This window comes from Haliaeetus albicilla, chromosome 28 (genome assembly GCF_947461875.1).
Source record: "Haliaeetus albicilla chromosome 28, bHalAlb1.1, whole genome shotgun sequence".
In the NCBI taxonomy this organism is placed as follows: Eukaryota; Metazoa; Chordata; class Aves; order Accipitriformes; family Accipitridae; genus Haliaeetus; species Haliaeetus albicilla.
In genome coordinates this window covers 12,510,975-12,530,825 of record NC_091510.1, presented here as the reverse complement: position 1 = coordinate 12,530,825, position 19,851 = coordinate 12,510,975, and the positions used below count along the sequence as shown (strand labels likewise).

The window sequence follows — 19,851 nt, the reverse complement described above, 5'->3', positions numbered from 1 at the left end:
TGTATGGCAATCATGTATTTGCAACATGAGGTAAACCTTAACTGCTGGTGCACAAAAAAGCCCCACATTCAGCTCCGACCTGCACAATGGTGCTGTGCCCATAGTTATGCCTTCGGTTCAACAGCTGCCAAGGGATGAGTCTTCCGAAACCTGCACATCTGGAGCAGGCAGAAAGCAGCGAGGACAGCTGCTGTGTTCAGCTGGACATGTCCTCTACTGACCGCAGTCGCTCAGCTCAAGCGGAGGCTGGAAAGAGCAGAGCTGCACAAACTCACAGCTGGAACGTAGCAATCCGTATCTATACGGAGGCGGGTTTAGATGCCTCTGCACCGTGCCCCTCTGCAGGGCGCAGACACACACTGCTGTAAAGGAAGCCGGGAAGTTCTGCTCACCAGTTTGTTTCTGGGGTAGTGCCCCTGCAGTACCTGTCAGTGTTTCTGCATACCCACTCCTGACCCCACTACTGGGGTGGATCTTAACTGAAAACACTGGAATTGGGACCCAAAGTTTCTCTGGTTATTCTTCCAGGTAGTTAACTGCTTGCACTAGAATCATCTCAGCATCACAGCATTCCCTGAATAAATCATTTTTCAGAATGCAAATATGGCTGGGGACAAAATTACAAACTTTGTTTGCCCTTGATACATCTTTGCCCTTGATATATCTTTATATTTAGTTTGTTGGCTACCAGAGCCTCCATAGCCAAGACATCACAGTTGCAGACAGGAGATGAGCGGCTTCTTTTCCGCACTCCAGTGACCAGGGTCCCAGTACTCACGCTGGCCTACTTGTGAGAGAGCCAAGCTCAGTTCTGCCTTCCAAACTGGGCAGATTAGGGTGTTAAAAAAAAAACAAAAAACAAACCCCCATTGCTAAAAGCAGGCCATGGGTCCATCTGTAAAAAGAGCAGCTATTCCCCTCCCCACTTGCCTTTTTGCCACTCTTTTGTGCAAGACCCAAGCCTCAAGCTCCATGTACTGCAAAGCCCCATCTCAAAATGGGACAGCAAGCAGCACTTGGGCAGCAGGACCCACTCTGTGTACGCTCTCTTGCACAGGGCTCTCACCCCAGCACGGAACCTGGCACGGTGTCTGCCCCACTGAAGCCATGTGCAGTTAGATTCCACTACTGCAAAGAGAAATGCAGGAGAGGGAGGAGCATACGCTGCTGTGTCCAGGGAGCAAAAATGAGCTCAGCAGGAATTCTCCCCTGCTTAGTTTAATCTATGCTTGGTCTCCAGGAGAGTAAACAGAATGAACACAGAGCCCTTAAAGTTCAAAACATTCACAGCACTATCATTTAACTATATAGTTCAGCAGCTCTAAGGAAATACCATAGAAAAAGCATAATTAAAAAACTGTAAATCACTGGGGCTTAGGGGAAAAAAAAACCCCAAACTTTACAACATGGTATTTTTCAAACAAGAAAGCCTGAAAGTCAAGAAGTCAAAGCTAAAAAAGTACTGCATCTCATTTTAAGGACATCCAGAAATCCAGATATTTAACTCCAGATGATCAAACCACTTTGAATTGCCCACATTTACCTTACGGCATATGCCCATTAATTTCATATGACAAATGCAAAACACTGATATATAAATACAGCTTTCAAGTACTTTTTTGGAAGTCTGTAAACTCTAAAATCAGTTTAAGGAGATAATTTGCAATAGTTCAAGTTGTTCTGAAAATAGCAAAAAACCTTTTTCACCCTTCCAAATACACTTTATTTTCCATTCTTTACTTCTTATACAAGTGTTAGAACTGTATAGCCCTATTCTCTCAGTAAACAGGTGCAAAAAGCACCAACAGTGAGCCCATGCAGCCAGTGACCATCCAGATATGGATTCTTAAGCAGACAAATCCTTTGGTTTAACTTGCCTACAGAAATATGAGTAAGCTTTCTTGATTTTCCAGTTTAAGTAAATAAATCTCCAACCTGCAATCCTTGAAACCTGCCAACCATAACAACTCAAAAAGATTAAACACAACGCGAAGCCTTTTCACCCCATAACCACAGAAGGAAAAGACTTCCTGAGGTCTGTTAGGAGTTTTACTATGGATAGGGATTTGATGCAAAAGCTACATAGATGCCTCAGCTGTGGGTCCTAAATGAAAAAAATCACACTTCCATGGAAGTACATATAATTTAAGGCCAGGCTGCCACCTAGCTGAGCTACATCTTCCTGCACTGCAACTCAGGCAACCAAGCAGTTAGCTGATACAGCCGGAAGACACTTTTTTGTAGGGTGATTACAGCTAGATCAGCTTCCTGAAATGAAATGCCAGCCTGCAAGACCAGTCTAGGGCAACCAGCCCTACACTTGTTTTTAACTTTTTAAACTAGAAATGGGGACACGTGTGCCAGTCCTCTGCAGTGAAAGGGGCCTCATCCAGTCCAGATTAGAACCAAGGACTCTCCCTCCCCTAATACACTCATGCTCCTTCCCTGGCTACAGTCAGATTTCTTACTGGCTTCTAGCTCTGCAGACTCTTCCGCTGAAGCACTCGTTCATAGGATCACACAGTGAGAACAGGTATTTAAACTCAAGTATTGCAGTGCCTCCTGCTGAAATTAGTCCTTTCACTGTATGAGAGGTCTGAACTACCTGACTGGTACTGAACTTCAGTTTCCCCTTTACACTGTCAACTGCTGAACTCCAGTTGGTGTTTCTAAAAAGTTTTTCACAGTGCTGGTATCACTAAACCCATCAGCTCGCTACAGTTTCTGAGATGGGTATTTGTGACTTACTGATCATATTCTCAGTGAAGCATCTGTTGAAGTAGTATTTTCCTGATTGATTCCACAAGTAATTAAACTGCCATTTATGAACAATGCAGTCCCTAAAAGGATTGAGAGCATTTTTTCCTTAACAACTAAGTGCCAAGAAATGATCACATAACTGAAAGGCATACTAAGGCTAATGTTGTCTCCTACCCTAAAGGGCAAGCATCTTAGCTATTTCTCAATGTACATGTACTGGCTATTTAACCACATATATTCTAAATTCTTATTTATATATGTAAAAAAGGAAATGGCTATGTTTTCACTTACTATTTCCAAATAAAAGGTCACTAACCAAAATGCAGCAAGCTGCAATGTTCTAGCATAATCATTTCCACTGCATGTGCAGGTGATCAAAATTCCAAAACCTGGCAAAAGCACTCCAACACAATACTGAAATTGGTGTGGCTCTACCACCTCCTAACCATTACATTTGCTTCTTTAATCTCAGATGTGTGAATTAAGCAACATCTGCTCTTCCGGTGAACTTTATTTCATCACAATTTCAATTTCAGGAACTAAAAACCTCTAAACTTCCTTTAAAAAAGTGAAAGGTCTCAAAAAAAAAAGAAAAAAAAAGAGGAACACAATTTCTTAGACTTTCTTGCAAGCAAGAAATAAATTAAGAATATATTTAAAGAAAGATAACAAGACTTTATGCTTTCACTGCAGCACTTTCCATGTGGAAAGACACTTGCTTTGTACCACATTCTGTCTAACAGCCTCCAGTATAATGCTAATAAATGACAGTATATTAATGGCATTCAATTAAGATTATGGTTTGTCTAATTCTCACATGAAGCTGTGAGCTTGTTTCCTGGAAAACAACACGTAGGTTGTGCAGTAGATGACTAATTAAAGGATATAAGAACAACGTATCAAAATAGTTTATTAACACCAAGACAAGACACGCAAAAATAATCAGCTTTTACAGAAACAAAAGCATAATATAGTAATAAATCTTGCCTGTTTTGCAAAAGTTATCAGCACAACTGAGACTGCGTACAGTCTGGTAGTCTTTCACAGAAGAATTAGTTTAAACTCCCACTGAGTTCTCTGACCCTAATGTTTAACATCCTGCATCAAACTCCTAAATGTTTCTATTACAAAACCTTCCCTTTAGGCAGATGGATATTATCCAAATACACTCTCTTACTGTAATAATGTAGCAGCACAGATTTTCTTCACCAACCTTGGCAATTCTGCACAGCTGCTTTCGGTCCACTAATTAAACTGTACTTATGAAAAGAGAATGATCTTTCTACCTAGTCTTTTCTTGTTCAGATTGTACTGACAGCAATAAGTCTCAAATCTTCCAAGTGTGAAAATGTTCATTAACGTAGGAGAAAAGTAAGTACCTCAGGTGGTGAATTACTTTTTCTTTTTTTTCTTTTCATCTGCTGCCATTTTTAACTTGACTTCTTCCACAGGAAGTGCTCCTAATTTCTTCTTCTTTGCATTCTTTACCTTTTCCTTGATGGCTTCAATATCAATCTTCTTCTCAGTGGAGGCTACATAGCAAAAAATACAAAGATAACAGGCAAAAATTTTACTTTATCTAAATCTTCAGTCTACAAGATGACTTCATATGTAAACACAAGGAGCTGCATCCTGTGGCACTGGTTAGGACTCATTTTTTGTTCACTAATGATTTTATAAACTATTCTAATAATAATTTTTGTTGAAAATAGTATTATCCACAAACCTCTTTCAGCAGAATTCAAAGGAGAACAGTCATATAAAAAATACACATATACAACTGCATTTGAACACAGATGCCACACTCTGCACACAAACAAACTATTCTCATCCACTCCTCAGACTACAGACATACTCCTCCAAAATTAATACATATACACTCTCTTAGGCATAGGCCTATTGGCTTGGTTGGTCTCACCTAAGAACAAAATAAATTAATTATTGAGTTCTTATACCCCGAGAAGCTTTCATGGTATTTTGTCCTTCTGCAAGCAACTAAGGTGGTAAGATCCCAAGCATGTCTGTCCCATCCTTACACTCTCTCCCTGGCCATCCATCAATGGCTGCTGTTGGAAACAGGATGGGAAAGGGTGGGCTGGGGGAATGTGACACAGATCTTCGACCCCTGCATGAAGACCTTTATAAAAGACTTCTACTGGAGTGCCAGAGTACTTAAATTAAACATTTAATGCTGAGCAACATGAATAACCTACTCTTATGTTCATCTAGGTGATGGTATTTTCTCTTTTGGGCACGAGTCATGAGTTTGGATCCAACTCTCTAATCTCACACAGTTAATTCCTATACATCTAACAGTGGGTACCAGCTGTCTTCTCTGGATCTCAGTTCTTCTCTACATACAAACTACTGCTGTGATTTATTTAGGATTTCAGGTCAAAGCACAGCATCTAGAAAAGCACAGTATTTGAGATACACTACAGTCAATAGCAGGATCATTGAAAATTTACTGCCAACAGAATAAAGTACTGTATCAATGCTGCAGAACACATGCTTTGAGAGACATGTGAACTTTTCAGTTCCTAAGAAATTGTGTAATATATAGTGTAATAATATGTAGGTAGTATAGCTAATACAAAACATACACAGTATATCTAATACAATGAATGACTATGTAGAATAATCAATGAATCCAGAAAACTGAAGGCTTGTTTCTCTACTGCGTGAAAAACAGATCATCTGAGAACACAAGTTCTTACTCTGCATATAATGTGGTTTTACTTTAACTTTTAGAAAAGCTGTTTACCCTACCTTGTACCAAGACTTATTTGTGGCATAAGTTTTCAAGTAAGTATTGCTTTGGGGTTTCTTTTTCTTAACAGAAAAGACATTTGAATGCAAAAATTATGGCAGCTTCACTACAAGACTGAAAGCCAAAAATTGATGTAGCCATGACAACCAATTGAGATGGCCATCCCAGTATCTCCATCAGGAATATGTTCTACAGACAACTGTCACTGTATAGGTATAGAATTATGGGCTGCATGATCTTTCTACTGTCTCTGGCAACTCCAGGCATGGATCTAACCACTAGGATTTTTTCTGCATGACCCTTCTTATTTCCTACAGCTGTATCTCTGCAAAATCACTCAGCCTATGAATCAACAGCAGAATATTTTAGAACAAGAAAAAAAAAATAAATGGTTACCTTTCTTTGTTTTCACAACTGGCTTTTCCTTTGGTGGGATGAAAGCTTTATTTCTTTCTTCTTGTCTTTTCTTGATTGCATCTGCTTGCTTTGCCTGAAGTTACCAATAAAAAGGTCAAGTATCAGTAGAGCAGGGCAAAAAGGGACAAAAAAAAAAAAAATTCCAAGTCAGCAGTCAAATGCTTTTTAACTGAACAGCAGGTTAGAACAACTTTACCTTTATCTCTTCTACTTGCTTTCGTTTCTTCTGTCTTTCTTTCAAGAAGTATTCACCACTTGCCAATTCTTTATCAATCTGCGTAAGACAAATACCAAGAAGCTTTAGATAATTACGCATTTTAAGCCAGATGTATAGCATCAGGAAACCAGAACTTGACAGAAAAGGCCTCCCAACCTCTTGTTAGCAAGAACACGATTTCAAGTCGTGCTATATTCCTGCATAACCAAATTAAGTTCCAGCTGACCTGGCTTTCTGGCTGTGGAGGTGGGAACGGTGTGTACTCCTTCTTAGTATTTTTCTTCTTTGGCTCCTTGCGTTTTTTCAAGTTCTTCCGCTTGAACTTAGGCAAAAATCTTTCCCAGCTTTGTGACCTCAGTTCAGGATCTTTTGATAATTCCCTTTTGATCATCAAAGTCTTCAGTAGTTTCAGAATGTCACAAAGAAGTTATTAAAAAAAAAAGTATTACAGTAGTAGCCAAGAGCTCCAAACTACAAGTTTTACTAAACTTTCTTAAAGTGAATATGCTACATCCGAAGCTTCCATCTCCCACTTCAGCAAGAGTAGAGAGGTTTAATAATGAACAGCAGAACCAGAAAGATACGTATGTCTCATAACACGGACAGAATGCACTGGAGAAGGTGCCTCAGTTTAAATGAGCAAGTATCAACAAAACAACTGAAGGGAGGAAAGTTTATACACACTTCTCCTTTGATGTCTTTTCAGATACTGCTAATGATATTATGGCAAAATGGAGACTATCAAAGTAGTGCTTTTTTAAAGCAGCACACTACAGAAATTCTCAAAAATAGATTACTACACAGAAACATGTAAACTATTAACATACAATTCTCTGAGAAGAAATAGTACTTTCTTGTAAAGAAAGATGCACAGTGGACCACGCTAACCTTAATGTTATATATGGGATGTATATTCTTCATTGTGTCCAGAACAACTTTTCTAACCTGTGTTTAATAAAAAAGAAAAAGAACAGAAAACTCAGCAAGTATTTCATATTCTAATCAATTAAAATACCAGGTATATCTTGCTTCCTCTCCCTGACCCTGCCCCCCAAAGTAGGTAGATTTAAAAAGCTAACGCACATGGTTAACTGGAAGGCACAGCAATATCAATAATATTGTCGTGTTTCTAACACACTCCAGCATGCCCCACAAACATTACTTTCATGTTACTGTGGATTTTATGGTGTCATGAGAAACTTACTTTTGACAAGAATTCTTCTCCCACACAGTTATTAAAAACGTTAGATGTTCCTTTAGGTTATATATCATTAGATCTGCAGTATTTTCACTCTTACACCTCTTATCCGAAACTACAAAAATTCTTGCTAAAACCCACCAAAACCAAAGCAGTATTTCACAAATACTTTTTTTACCTCCAAGACAGAAAGATCTCGGAGTCTAAACAAAAATCAGCAGCTAAGATGCTAAGACTACAGACATTCATGTAAATGCAGCTTACTAACACAGAGCTGAAAGACAAGTCAGGTACTCCTGAGGTTGCCAGATCTTGCCTCTCGTCTGCCCTCAAGCTGGGCATAGAAATATGCTATGCAAATGGCTCACCTGCCTCCCCTTACCTCTTTTAGCCCACTAAAGGGTCCAAGAGCTGAAACAGTGTTGCCTTGCACCATAATATAACAGTTTGTTAACAGTTCCAGGGCCTACACCAAAAAAAAGAAATGAAATAAGTGTAAACTGAGGACCTGACACAAATTTGGGTCTAAGAATTGTCTGGTTACTACACCTATCGGAAATACCTTCAGAGTAGATCCTTTTGGCCCAAGAAGTCGTCCTCTTCTTTTTATAAAAGTGTCCCTCTTCCTCACCAAAGAGCCTATTTTAATGATGTCACAAGCAACATCATCCTGAAGGATACGAACTGCCTAAAGAGACAAGAAGTGGGCAATATCATCTGAATGCAAATGGATTATTCAGAAGAGTCAAGAGAATACCTGAGTTTATTCTTCTCACTTCACTTTCAGATACATTTACTTTAAATATGTATTTTATTTTATTTTACTTGACTCACTTGAAAATCCCACATTTTGAAAACGTAAAATTTTCTAAGTATTATGATAGAATTTGATACAAACTTCCCGGATTTAATACAGACCTGTTCAAATGGAACGCTTCTTGCCAGAAGTTTTATTAAATCTCTAGCCCTGATGATTGCATACGGATCAAAAGTCTTCTTAGTGGTAGTGACAGTCATGCTGCCTTCAATTAGATCCAGCGTTGCATTCACATACTGCAATATTTGAAAAGAAATAGTGAATCAATCTCTAAGTAAGAACCTCCGAATTCATCTTTGGCAGTAAGAAGTTAACAAAAAAGACACTACATACAGAATGCAGTTCCATTTTCCAAAATTCCTTAACTGACTTTCAGCTTAAGGAAATTCACACACACAGACATGCACAAAAACCACTGAATACATGTGTCACAAGCCCCAAAACACCACCTTCCTCATCTCCCTGCTGTCAGGTGCATGAAAGTTGCCAGTGTCTGGATGACAAGACACTTGCTGCTGCAGAGAGCTTTGCTGACAGCATCTGTAAAGAACTTCAAGTCTGGCTACGCAGACCTTCACTGATTTTGATGCCAATAAAAAAATGACACTACCAATTCTAAATGCAAGCACAGTAGAAATATACACAAACACAGTATCAGAAAAGCAACTTGCACTGTTTTTATAAGCTTAAATAAGATCTGTATGTCCCAAAAGATAAAACATAGCATCACAATTAGTAAGTATTCATACATGTTCACTCAAGGCTTTCTGGACGAGTGGCCAGCACTCTTTCAAGTACGCTTCTCTATACTTTGGGAATAACGTTGCAAAACTGCTTTCTTCCAGCAGCCCTTTGGGATTATCCTCTCTTGTAAAAGCTGGTTCTTTCCATCCATCTGGCACAGTGAGAAGTTCGGATTCATCAACTGTTACAGGTATAAAAAAAAAAAGTTTTTTCTCCTCTTTCATCAGTGACTATTACCTCTCCTCCTCATTTAACTACAAAAGGTACAGTAACTGAAAGCAGGGACACAGTTTTGTTTAATGCTCTGTTGAATGCATTCTGCACCCCTTCTGACCTTAAAGAAGCTACTGCTTTAAGCTATTTATTTAACATAAAAATCCCACAACTGAGACATGCGTTGCGGATAGGATATTATACAAGAACAAGGGACAGGCTGAGGCGAGGGACCGGAGCGCTGTGAGGAGAGGGGCTCCACCACAAGGCACCCCTTGCACCCAACAGCCGCCTCCATCCCACCCAGCGCCGCAGGCCGGGAACCAGCCTGCCTTCCCCACGCCGCCTCTCCGCCTACACGAAATGGCGGCCAAGCTCCTCAGCCCCCGTTTGTTTTGGGAAACCGCCGGGACCCCCCCGGCTGCAGGCCGGGACGGAGCTGCAGGCCCGCGGCCACCGCGGAGGGGGGGAGGGAACCCTCAGCCCGAAGGCTTCCCGGCGAGCCGGCTGACAGCCCCGCACGGGCCCTCACCGCGCCCCCACCTGCCGCCGCTTTCTTTTTGTTTTTGTTTTTTTGTTTTTCTTTTTGCGTCGGCTCGGCCGCCTCGGCAGGATCCGCCATCTTGGCCGACGCGCCACCACCCCTCACCCGGAACCGGAAGCGCCGGTCACCGGAAGGAGGTGCGGTGGCGCGGTGCACGCCGGGAGCCGTAGTCCCGTCGGGTCTGAGGGGAGCGGGAGGGATGGCGGCGGCTGAGAGCTGCTGGGGCTCTGAGAGAGGTTTTACCGTTTGTATTCGGAACAACACGCGTTTTCCTACCGGGTTGTCCTTCCCTGGGAGCAAAAAAAAAAGTGAAAATAAAGCTGGTGCAAACAGGCAGGGATGCCCGCTCTGCCTCAAGGCGAGGGGCAGCGCCGGCCTCGGGTATCGCAGGCCGCATGTCGCACCTCCTTGCTGCTTGTCAACGCGGACGGTTCCCGCAGCTCTCCGTCAGGGTTACTTTATCTGAAGGTGTGTCAGCACCCGGGCGGCAGTGGCTGCTGCGGAGACGGCGTGATCTGCCTCAGGCTGGCAGGGTCTGCTGGGGGGTCACGCTGCTGGAGACCCCAGTTGCTTCCCCAGGGTGGTTCTGCAGCCCCTTTTGGGCTCCGCGCCTCTACTCTGATTACAGGCACGGGCTTTTCAGAAATTTAATGAATGCAGTTGAGGTGAGAGGCATATACTGAGTGTCTTCTTTCCTTCCTCCTCTTTCATGCGAAACATCTTTTCCAGCCGCGTTCTCCAGCTTTCAGTTTTCTATTGCTATCATGTAACATAAAGGAAGAAAGAACCATCATCATCAAAATGTACGCTGAAGTACATTGATAAATACTCAAAGTACCTTAATGCTCATAACTAAAGAAAACACGTTCCTGATGAGACCTAATTATTCAGTTGAACAACGTAATTTAAGGTTCTTGAGGGGGATGCTCTGCATCCTCCCCTTCCTGTACCTGTAACTGGGCATTTTCTTCAGTAAAGAAGCAAGAACATGCCTCCTTCACTCTCTTTTATGGGGACCGTGAAAAGCCAATGGAGGGAAGAACTGGAAGAGGCCTTTAAGAGCAAGAACACCTGCATCTCTGAGGCAGGACGCTCATCCTTGGCAGGTGCTCATCGGACCTGTTCATAAAAGCCTGCACCCTAGGGTGTTTAATTACCATCATGATGAGAAAGGTAGATATTCCTATCACCTGATCTACACATAAATAAAATATTAATTAAAAAAATCAGTTTTGACCCCCCCCCAAGCTTTTCTTTGAACCGGACTGCTATCCTTCTTAGCCTGCTCCATCTCCCAGCCCTGTGCCAGCCCCGTGTCCCACAACAAACAGAACACCAGGATCCCTTCCACACGCAAATTTGCCGTCAAGTCGATGCGTGTTTTCAGCCATTTATTTTAATTTCTGTCTGTCCACAGCCTTCAAACAGGGAAGCTGCTGTGGGAGCGCTTGCGGGCCTGCGAAGGACAGAGCGGCCCTTCACAGGGGGCTGCGAGGGGCTTGGCGGGGCGCACCCTCTCTTCTCTGAAATGGCACGTCGACTGTTCGCCTTCTGCTCGGAGGACAAAAGGGGAAAAAAAGCAGGAAGGGGAATCTGCGGGGCCCCGCAGCAGAGGGATGCTGCTGGATCCCCCCGGCCGTTTGGGGTGGCTGGTTCTCCATCCCCCATCCCACTAGATGGCAGTGACCGCTGCGCTAAGTGGAGCACCCCAAACGGAGCTGCCACCCGCCCCGTGGTTTCTGCTGGAGAAGGGAGATGGGGAGAGATGGAGGTGATGGGGAACGTGCTCCCTTCTGCCCACCCAGCCCTACCTTGCACAGAGAAGCTGGGGTCTCGCTCCTGCCTCGCCTGACACCGGGCTTTGGATGCCGTATGCCATTGACGGAAAGGTGCATTGCCCCTGAGCGAGCACAGGGAGGCAAATTTGCTTCTCTCAGCTCTCCGACGCAGAAGTCTTCTGGGGCTGCTTACTGGACTGGTATCCCTCTGTGCTGCATAGCCTGTGAGCCCAGGACGGGGGTCCTGCCCGGGTGTAGGCACCCGGTCAATGCAAGGGCAGGGCTGGGGGGGCCGGGGAAGGCATTTCTCTGCAGGGAGGTAGTGCATGAAGTGCACGGTATGTGTCTAGCCTGAAAACTGGCCAGGTGTTGTGGAAGTGCAGCAAAGCAGATTTGTGAAGAGTTTGAGAGAGGATAATTAGTTTCATTCAGCACTTGTTTATAGCCTGATTCCTCCTATGAGTAAGATGCAACCCACCAAAAAAAATCACAGGAGTGGGCTGTGGAAGGGGCATGCTGGCAGCACTCGGTAGTGGGTATCAGCTTTCTGACCCGGATGAGAGGGGAGAGGTGGAGAGGCTGCAGACCATGGGGTGTTGAGAGTATGAAAACAAATTACAGCCTGCAGCGAGAGAGAAGAGGAGGCCCAAGGGAGAGGCAGGGAGGGGAGAGGGCATGGCCAAGGCAGTGGGTGAGGCAGAGGATCTTTGTGGCAGGGTGCTCGCTGGCTATGAGCACTTTTGAAGGTCAGAGGAAAGGTCTCTGGTGAGATACACCTTTTTCTTCGACCTGCAGACCTCTCAGGCCTGCTCTGGGTATACATCTCATGCCTCTGCAGTGGCAGTGACAGACCACTTGTGTGCCCACTCCTGTCCTGCACCCTGGCCCCTGCGTCAGCTGCTGCTGCATGGGGGTCACCGAGCCCGCCAGGTCTCTGTGCTGGAGGAAGAAAGAGGTGCCCAGTGAAAGGGAGCAAGGGACTGGCACCCTGTGGCACCCAACTTCTCTGATTCAAAGGATGGATAGTCCGCTCCGGTGCAGTGCCACTCTGACGTGTACCTTTGCCCAGTCGAAACAGGTCCACTAAAAATAATAGGAAAAAGAGGCAGTCGTGCTAACAGACTTGGAAACTGTGATTCAGGAAGGTCCCTCACATCCCCTCCTGTCTGATTCTTTGAAGGAGACAGTAATTTCTCATCTTTCCTCTTACCTCAGGATCTGTGGTCTGGTCAGATACGAGGAAGCCACTTCCCTAATTCCTGGCAGGGACAGGATGCTCCCACAGACCGGCTCTGCTCCTCCAGGCAGCCTTCTCAGCCTCCAGACAACAGCATGTTTATATCATTTTTATTAGTCACGGCTCAAATGCAATAACCAGCCACTGCTCATCTGGCAGGGTTAGGAGGCTGAGGACAGCTAGCTGAGGGGACAGTGGCTGCCGAGGGGCCGGGGGACCGAAGGCTGGTGCCCAGGTGATTCCGGCTGGGCTGTGCCATGATGGGGATGCTGCGGCCCTGCAGGAGCGGGGTACCCCACGCACTGCCTTGGCAGCTGAGCTGCCAGGCAGAAGGGACAGCACGAGTGCCAGTGCGGTGGTGGGGCACGGCTACCGCATGGCCGGTGGGATGCAGTGTCGCTGGGATTCCCTGCCCTCAACCACCTCAGCCCCCCGGGATCTGCATGCCCTCCCAGCTCTGCCAGCACCAAGGGGCAACATGTTTTCTGAAAGCAGCTTTCGCTGGCAGCACATACCGTCTTCATTGTTATAAAAGCCCAGTATGGGATGGAGAGACCCAGGTGCGAAGGGCTCCTCTGAAGACCTTTGTCTGAATCATACAGATCCCAGCCTAGCAAGACCCCTACGCCTGCTGAACCCATCGCTGGGCTTTGGGAGGACCTGGGTCAGCTCTGTGTGTGTGTGTGTATATGTGCAAGCGTTTTTTCCTGTTAAAAACAAAGCAAAGGAATGAAACAGCAGAGCTGCACAGGCTCCCTTACATGCGTTTCAGGCTATATGATATAAAGGGCAGAGTACTGCTGTTAGAATGAAGGTGCCTCTTTATTATGCAGCAAAGTAATTATTTCCCAGTCAGTAGATAGGACTCCAGCCACTTGGCACTTTCTTGCATGCCATTTTCCAATCCAAAAGAGCAACTTGGGATTTTGTGATAATTCAGGCAATCAGATGAGCTCATGCACATGGCATTCATTCACTAGAAACGCCACACAGATCCCATTCAGCCTCAGCACTCATAAATCCATGTGACACTTTTATCTATTTATAAACTTTTAACAGCAGGTTATGATTGTTATGCAAGCCATTTTCCAGGGATTAATAAGCAGCTTGTGTTGATGGCAGTGAGAAGGGCCATTAACTGCTCTGGGACAGTCGTTAATCTGTAGTAAATGCTCAGCATCTGGATCATTTCTACGTAATTAAATAATCAATACTGCCTTTTGATTCAAATAACCGGAGAGTTGTATTTCAAATTTATCTTGGCTTAGGGTGTTCTTAATTTTTTTAGTTTACAACAGGGCAGGAGACAGGCACATAGGTAAGTGAGAGCTTCTCCTGGTGTGACTGGCTCTTAAATTATCAGCTATTTCATACAAAACCTCTCAAGTGATCAAAATATAGTTCAAACTGGCCACCAAAACCTATTAATTGGACTGGACAGAGAAAAAACAATCACAACTGTGTTTTCCTTTTTCTGTTAATATAGAGTTCTTTCATTATTGGAACAAAACTATGTCTTTGAGTGACCCAACACTGGGAGGTAGCCTGGCAGAATTAAAATAATCAAACAGAAGCTCCCCCTGCCCAGCCACCTCCAAAAAAGTCCCTTTTGATTCATTCCCCATCTGGCTAACATGACCTCTGTGCCCTCAGGCGGATGGGGTTGTGGTGTTCATTTCTCTTTCCCCTCTCCCCCTCCCTTTCTCTGGGCAGTGATAGAAGTCGCTTCTCTGGTTTGGTTTTGTTCTCATCTTTGCTGTCGAATCCAGTGATCTGCAGAGGTGCTGATAGATGAAGGTAACGGTGCCCGTCGCAAACCCAGTCAGGCAAGAACCACACCACAGTGGTGCTACTTCCTTCTCTGTGGAGAGCTGGGGAAATGCCGAAGCACGTAGAGTTCATCATAGGTGAGAATAAGTAAATGGGAGTCGAAAACATGAATTTCAAAATAAAGAAGGAGACTTACTCTATTGTCACAGGATGATATGCTAATTCCCATCCTTTTGGGCTATCTTTTCACCAGATAACAAATCTGCATCTTACCACGAGGACATGATGGACAAATAACAACTCACCTTCACTGTTAGTGAGGTTAAAACCTAGACAAAAAAGCAAACACTCACACAGTCAGATATCTATTCATATTTTGAGACTGGAAAGACAGGAAGAAGATTTTGCAAGTAACAGAGAGGAATATCACTGACCCAATAACAAAGGTTTCAGATGTATCTACCATGAAGACACTTGTGAAGTTAGGCATGAGAAGATAAAGAAGAGGGAACAGTGGCCATTATAAATTCAGCTCAGCTAAGGGATAGCTGAGTGTGAGAGCAAGGGCTTCTCTTTGAAAGAGAGCAGAGAGGAGAGCACGTGCTGAACCCTAAGAGGAGCAAGGAGCTGGAAAATGAGAGGACTGCAAACCATAAAATCATCTGAAACGACTAGCTGGAAAAGCAAAGCAAAGATAATCTGTGGCAGAAGGAAGAACCCAGGATAAGAAGGAAGAACCGATGTGTAAAAAAAGACGATAGCGTTGTCTGGAGGAAGACTTGCTTGCAATAAAATCGCTGTCAATTTGGGGACAAGAAAGGGATGAGACCCAAGCTGGGAAAAGAATTTAGTTTCATTATGAAATCAAAGCAGCAGGTTTAGATCAAAAGGTCTTTGGAGCAGGGGATGTGCCTAATCATGTATTCATACAGTGACTGACAGAATGAGGCTTTTGTCTTGACTTGAGCCTCTGGGAGCTGTCAGAAGGCAAACACCACACCATGGCAAGCTGCACCAGGACCTCCAAGATATACAAGGGAGAATAAAAAATGGGATGGTGAAGGCAAGTGCTGGTCGGGGTAGGTGTATCAGAAGCCGGGGAGGAACAGGGGGCCGAGGAAGGCGGTGGGAGGAAATGCCTAAATCAGAATATTGGTCCAAAGCCTCAGAGGGGAAGAGAGTCAAGCGGGGATTAGAAAGTGATCGCTCCTGTCTGCTTTAGAAAGTCTCCCACATAGTGCAGAGAGCAATCACACGTTCCCAACAGCCCGGCAGGGACGGCTAACAGATTTCTCCAGCTGTCTCAGTATCCATCCTATTTAGGTAATGCCTAACGCGGGCTGTGCCTGCCAGGGCAGAGCTGGTCTAATGGCTCTCGGCTCCCCAAAGGAGGAGGTGTCCCTTGTCACCCGTGGGTAGCTGTGGCAGGAGAGCACTGCGTGGGGACCGGGTGCCGGGGGGCTCAGGTCTGCGGCAGCACTGCGGGGTCCCCTCCGCCAGTGCCTCTCCCAGCCCCTCTGCAGTGGGTGCCTGGGGAGCCACGGGGAAAGGGGCTGCTCCTCTCCGAATCGGCAGCAGAAGGGGATCCGCTGTGCTGCTCCCTCGCAAAGAGCAGACCCTTTCTCCAAGGCGTACGGTGCCACAGGGCTGCAGACTGAAGCTGGAATTTCCCAAAAAAGGGTGTTAAAATAGTTTTGAAGTCATACCTGAGCAACCAGAGTTTGAGCACAGTTTTCCTTTAGGAATTTGCAACAATGCTGATGCGCGTTATTCTGAAAGACACAGATAAAACACTCCCTCGGTCTATTTTTCTCTTGTACTAGAATCCGGACATTATTATGCAGATTTCCACTATAGCAATATTACAGCAGAATAAATAGCTCTGCTATACACTAAGGGGAATCCTATTACATCTTCAGTAACTCTCAGTAAGCATCATCGCTATTATACCAATTGAAGAGACAGAAAACAATTTTTAATTAAAAATATTTATAGCAGGCATAATACCAACTGCCAGTTCCACTATCCAGTGAATGCATTTTGCAGCTGGTACTAATTCTCTCTTATTTCCATGAGGTTAGCCAATATCAGCTGTTCATTAAGCAGAGGACATTTCAGGAATATCCATATTATATGCTGTAACTAACTGAGAAGTTCTTCCTTTGACAAATTTTAGGAAATCAAGATTGCTTTGCCATGTTATTCTGGGACTTCATAATAGAGAGGTCATTTCCCAGTGATCTGAGTGGGCTGCATCATCAGTTTTATTCAAATCAATCCTACAAACTGCTTTCCAGCAGATACGAACATTTTAATTAGCAATATATCTTTTGTCTTCTATCTGCAGTGGAGTAGGGGGTGGCAAATTGATTTCAGCAAACCCTTTATTTTACTGGGAGAGCTGCATAATCAGAAGGTGTCAGCAGAACCACAGGCAAATTAATTTCAAGATACAGAGCTTCGTACAGCCGACCACACGGCTACTCCTCACGCTGAGTCCGGCTGGGCTGTGCAGGCGAGTTCGCTGCTGCCGACGGCACCAGCCGCTCCAGGGGACTGAGTCTGATAAGGTTCCCTGAAACACTCACACTTTCTGTACCAGAGAGCACATAAGCCCTCAGTTCTTGTCCTGGTTAGATGTATATATCAGTAAATGTGGTTATGTGTAGCTGTAGGTGACAGCCAGCTGGCCCTAGGAGTGGTAAGAGCAGCTATAAGCCTGCAGCTTCTGCTGCAGCCATAACTCAGGCTCAGACAAAACCAGGCAGAGGATGGGGCACAGAGGAGCCCTATTCCCTCATATCTCCCTTCTTCCTACCTCTCTGTGGCAGAGGACGCGTGTCTGAAATCTGGAGCTGGAACAGCGTCTCCACCAGTTTTGTGTCCACAGGGAGCTCTATCCCCATAAACGCAGGGATTCAGCGGAGTCAGTTTGTCCTTGGTTCACATTTATGCGGCTCAGAGGGGACTCGGCGCACTGAAGGCTCCAACTCATAAAATCTAAAATGAAATTTCTTGTTCTCTCTATTCACCCCAGGATATCCAGCAGCCCAGCCAGCGAGGAAATCCCCCAGTGATTTATCAAAGTAGCAGCTGGGAACTGACAAACCAAGCGGCTCATCATAACCTGGCTTGTGACTTGCTAAATCCCATATGGTTATTGTTTTTCCCTTTAAAATACTAGCAGCGAGTTTCAAAACCCCAAATTTAGCAAGCTGTGTTTCATAATTGGAAAGATCAAACTCCATTTGCATCTGTGAAGTCATTTACAATGTGCTTATCCTTCCACCCGCAATAGATTTTACAGCAATTTCCCCTGGCCCGGATCCCCAGTGGCAGCAGAGGAGCCCAGGGGACCCAGCTGGAAAGGCAAGCGATGTGAAATGGTGGAGAGGGGCATGGGTGAGGGGAGCAGAGGTTCTCCCAGGAGGTGATTCAGAACAAGAGTTTAACATAGGAAAGTGCTCTCAGTCGCTCCTGCGGGACCTTCCTTCCCTCCACTGCCTGCAGACCGACCTGTGAAGAGCAGCCGCTGCCGCTTAATTAGCCTTTATGAATATTCTGCTTTAATCCATCTTTAAAGCTTGTGAAATCCTAGCATGTCCGTGTGCTGATCTTGCTCTAGGCAAGCATTTTGCCAGTCATCAACAGCTTCAAGGAGCCAAGCTCTCCCAGCTCCGTATAGGAATGTCCAAGCTGTTACATCCATTTTCTTTTACTTACAGGGAAATAAGTCTTTCAGTCAACCTAGGAGCGAACCCTTTCTTCTTGCACTGGTGGTAATGAAGGCTTTCAGAGCACTTTGGACCGAGCGTATGGAATATAGTCACCACAGCAGTCCCAGATCTGACTTTCTGAGTAGTTATGATGTCCTGATTTTAGCTGTTCCCCTTAGTATTTCATGGAGGTGAGCAGTGCGCTTTTGAGTGATGTGTTGTTTATTTCCTAATGGTAGCAAGCAAAGTTTCATTGAAAAAAATGGATACCAGTCAACCCTCTAGACTAAAGGCAGCCTCCAAACAAGTGGAGCAGCAGCATGTGAAGCATTCCTTCTGATACTCATCTTTTTGGTCAGCTGTTCATGAAATGGCATATGGAAAAGCAAACTGTTATTTCCCCCAAAGGTTTTGTCTGGGTTTAAGTAGAGTTCATAGGCTGAATAACAGTGAGTTTGCACCAGCCCTGGCAAATTATCATTATCACATTACCTCAGCAGGGTTGTAGATGTCAACCAAATACTTGGTTTTATTTAGTATATGATGTCCAAATGGTGAACGAGTCAGACAGCGTAGTCAACTCTACTGTGAGCTTGAGGACCCAGGTGTCCATTATCAGAGCTGCTACTAAGCTTGACCAACGACTTTCCTTGCCTAAACTGTAAATTTTTAAGGGCAGGAACTTTCTCTAAGTATGTGTTTGTACAGGAGGGCAATTTGAGATGATCTTGTGTGAGGTACAGCTGCAATGCAGACTGCTGGCTGCTGAATATTGAGTTTGTCGTAAAGTCATATCCGATGCAGAAGGAAATACAACGGAGCTGGTGGGTGGCTAAATAGCTGTTAAAACAACCATTTCAAATAAAATGTCACAGACTGAAGTTTGATTGATAAAATTTCATTTTTGCATGCCACCGGGAGGAAGAAAAAGAGCCCATCTGTTCTCCAAGCATTGCACATTGTTAAGCAAACCGCTCGCAGCTTGGCAGATCAGAACATTAGAAGGGAAAAAAAAAAAAAAAAAAGCCAACCATAGATGAGCATGAATACAAGATGAGTCATTGAAGTTTACCCAAAAGCAACATAAAAATGATGGTTCTTGCCAGGAAGTTATGCCAGGGTATTCTCATGGGCTTGGCTCGCCCAGAGGGGCAGGCAGAGAGGGAAAGCGGTGGGGAATAGGGGTGCATTCTTCTGCCACCGAGGCTGGCGAGGGCCTCTTGGCTGCTCGCTGCGGGGAGAATGCGTGTGTTTGTCTTAGCAGACAAGGGGCACCATTATCACATACCTCAGCAGGGTTGTAGATGTCAACCAAATAATTGGTTTTATTTAGAATATGATGTCCAAATGGTGAATGAGGCATTTTGGGTGTCCTGGAAAGATTTTATATACGAACCAGCTGGAATCCCATCGGCAGGAACAGCCTCTTCCTTTCCCTCGCCCCCCTCCCCATTACTTGCAGTCAGACAGAGCTGGAAGTGACTGAGAAGAGCTCCAAGAAGCCTGCGCCTTTGAGCAGTAAAGTCTGCTGGTGCTAAACATCTGACACTTGTTCATTAAGAGAGACCCGGGCAAACATTTCATCATTCAGATGAGTATTTAATACATGAATGGGTAGCAAGAAAACATATTTGTAGCCATTTCAAAAGACTGTCATACAAGGAGACTCC

The 19,851-nt window shown here is 44.7% G+C and overlaps 1 protein-coding gene across 1 annotated transcript; it reads right to left on the bottom strand.

Moving 5' to 3' along the window:
* Nucleotides 1-3,646: 3,646 nt before the first annotated feature.
* KRR1 (KRR1 small subunit processome component homolog) lies at nt 3,647-9,821 on the bottom strand. The gene is made up of 10 exons (XM_069773440.1): nt 9,680-9,821; nt 8,929-9,104; nt 8,281-8,415; nt 7,925-8,050; nt 7,745-7,828; nt 7,053-7,109; nt 6,391-6,561; nt 6,144-6,221; nt 5,927-6,020; nt 3,647-4,292 (listed from the first exon to the last, which is right to left on the bottom strand). The coding sequence occupies exons 1-10, from the start codon at nt 9,756-9,758 to the stop codon at nt 4,153-4,155; spliced, it is 1,140 nt and encodes a 379-aa protein (XP_069629541.1). The 5' UTR covers nt 9,759-9,821; the 3' UTR covers nt 3,647-4,152.
* Nucleotides 9,822-19,851: the final 10,030 nt, after the last annotated feature.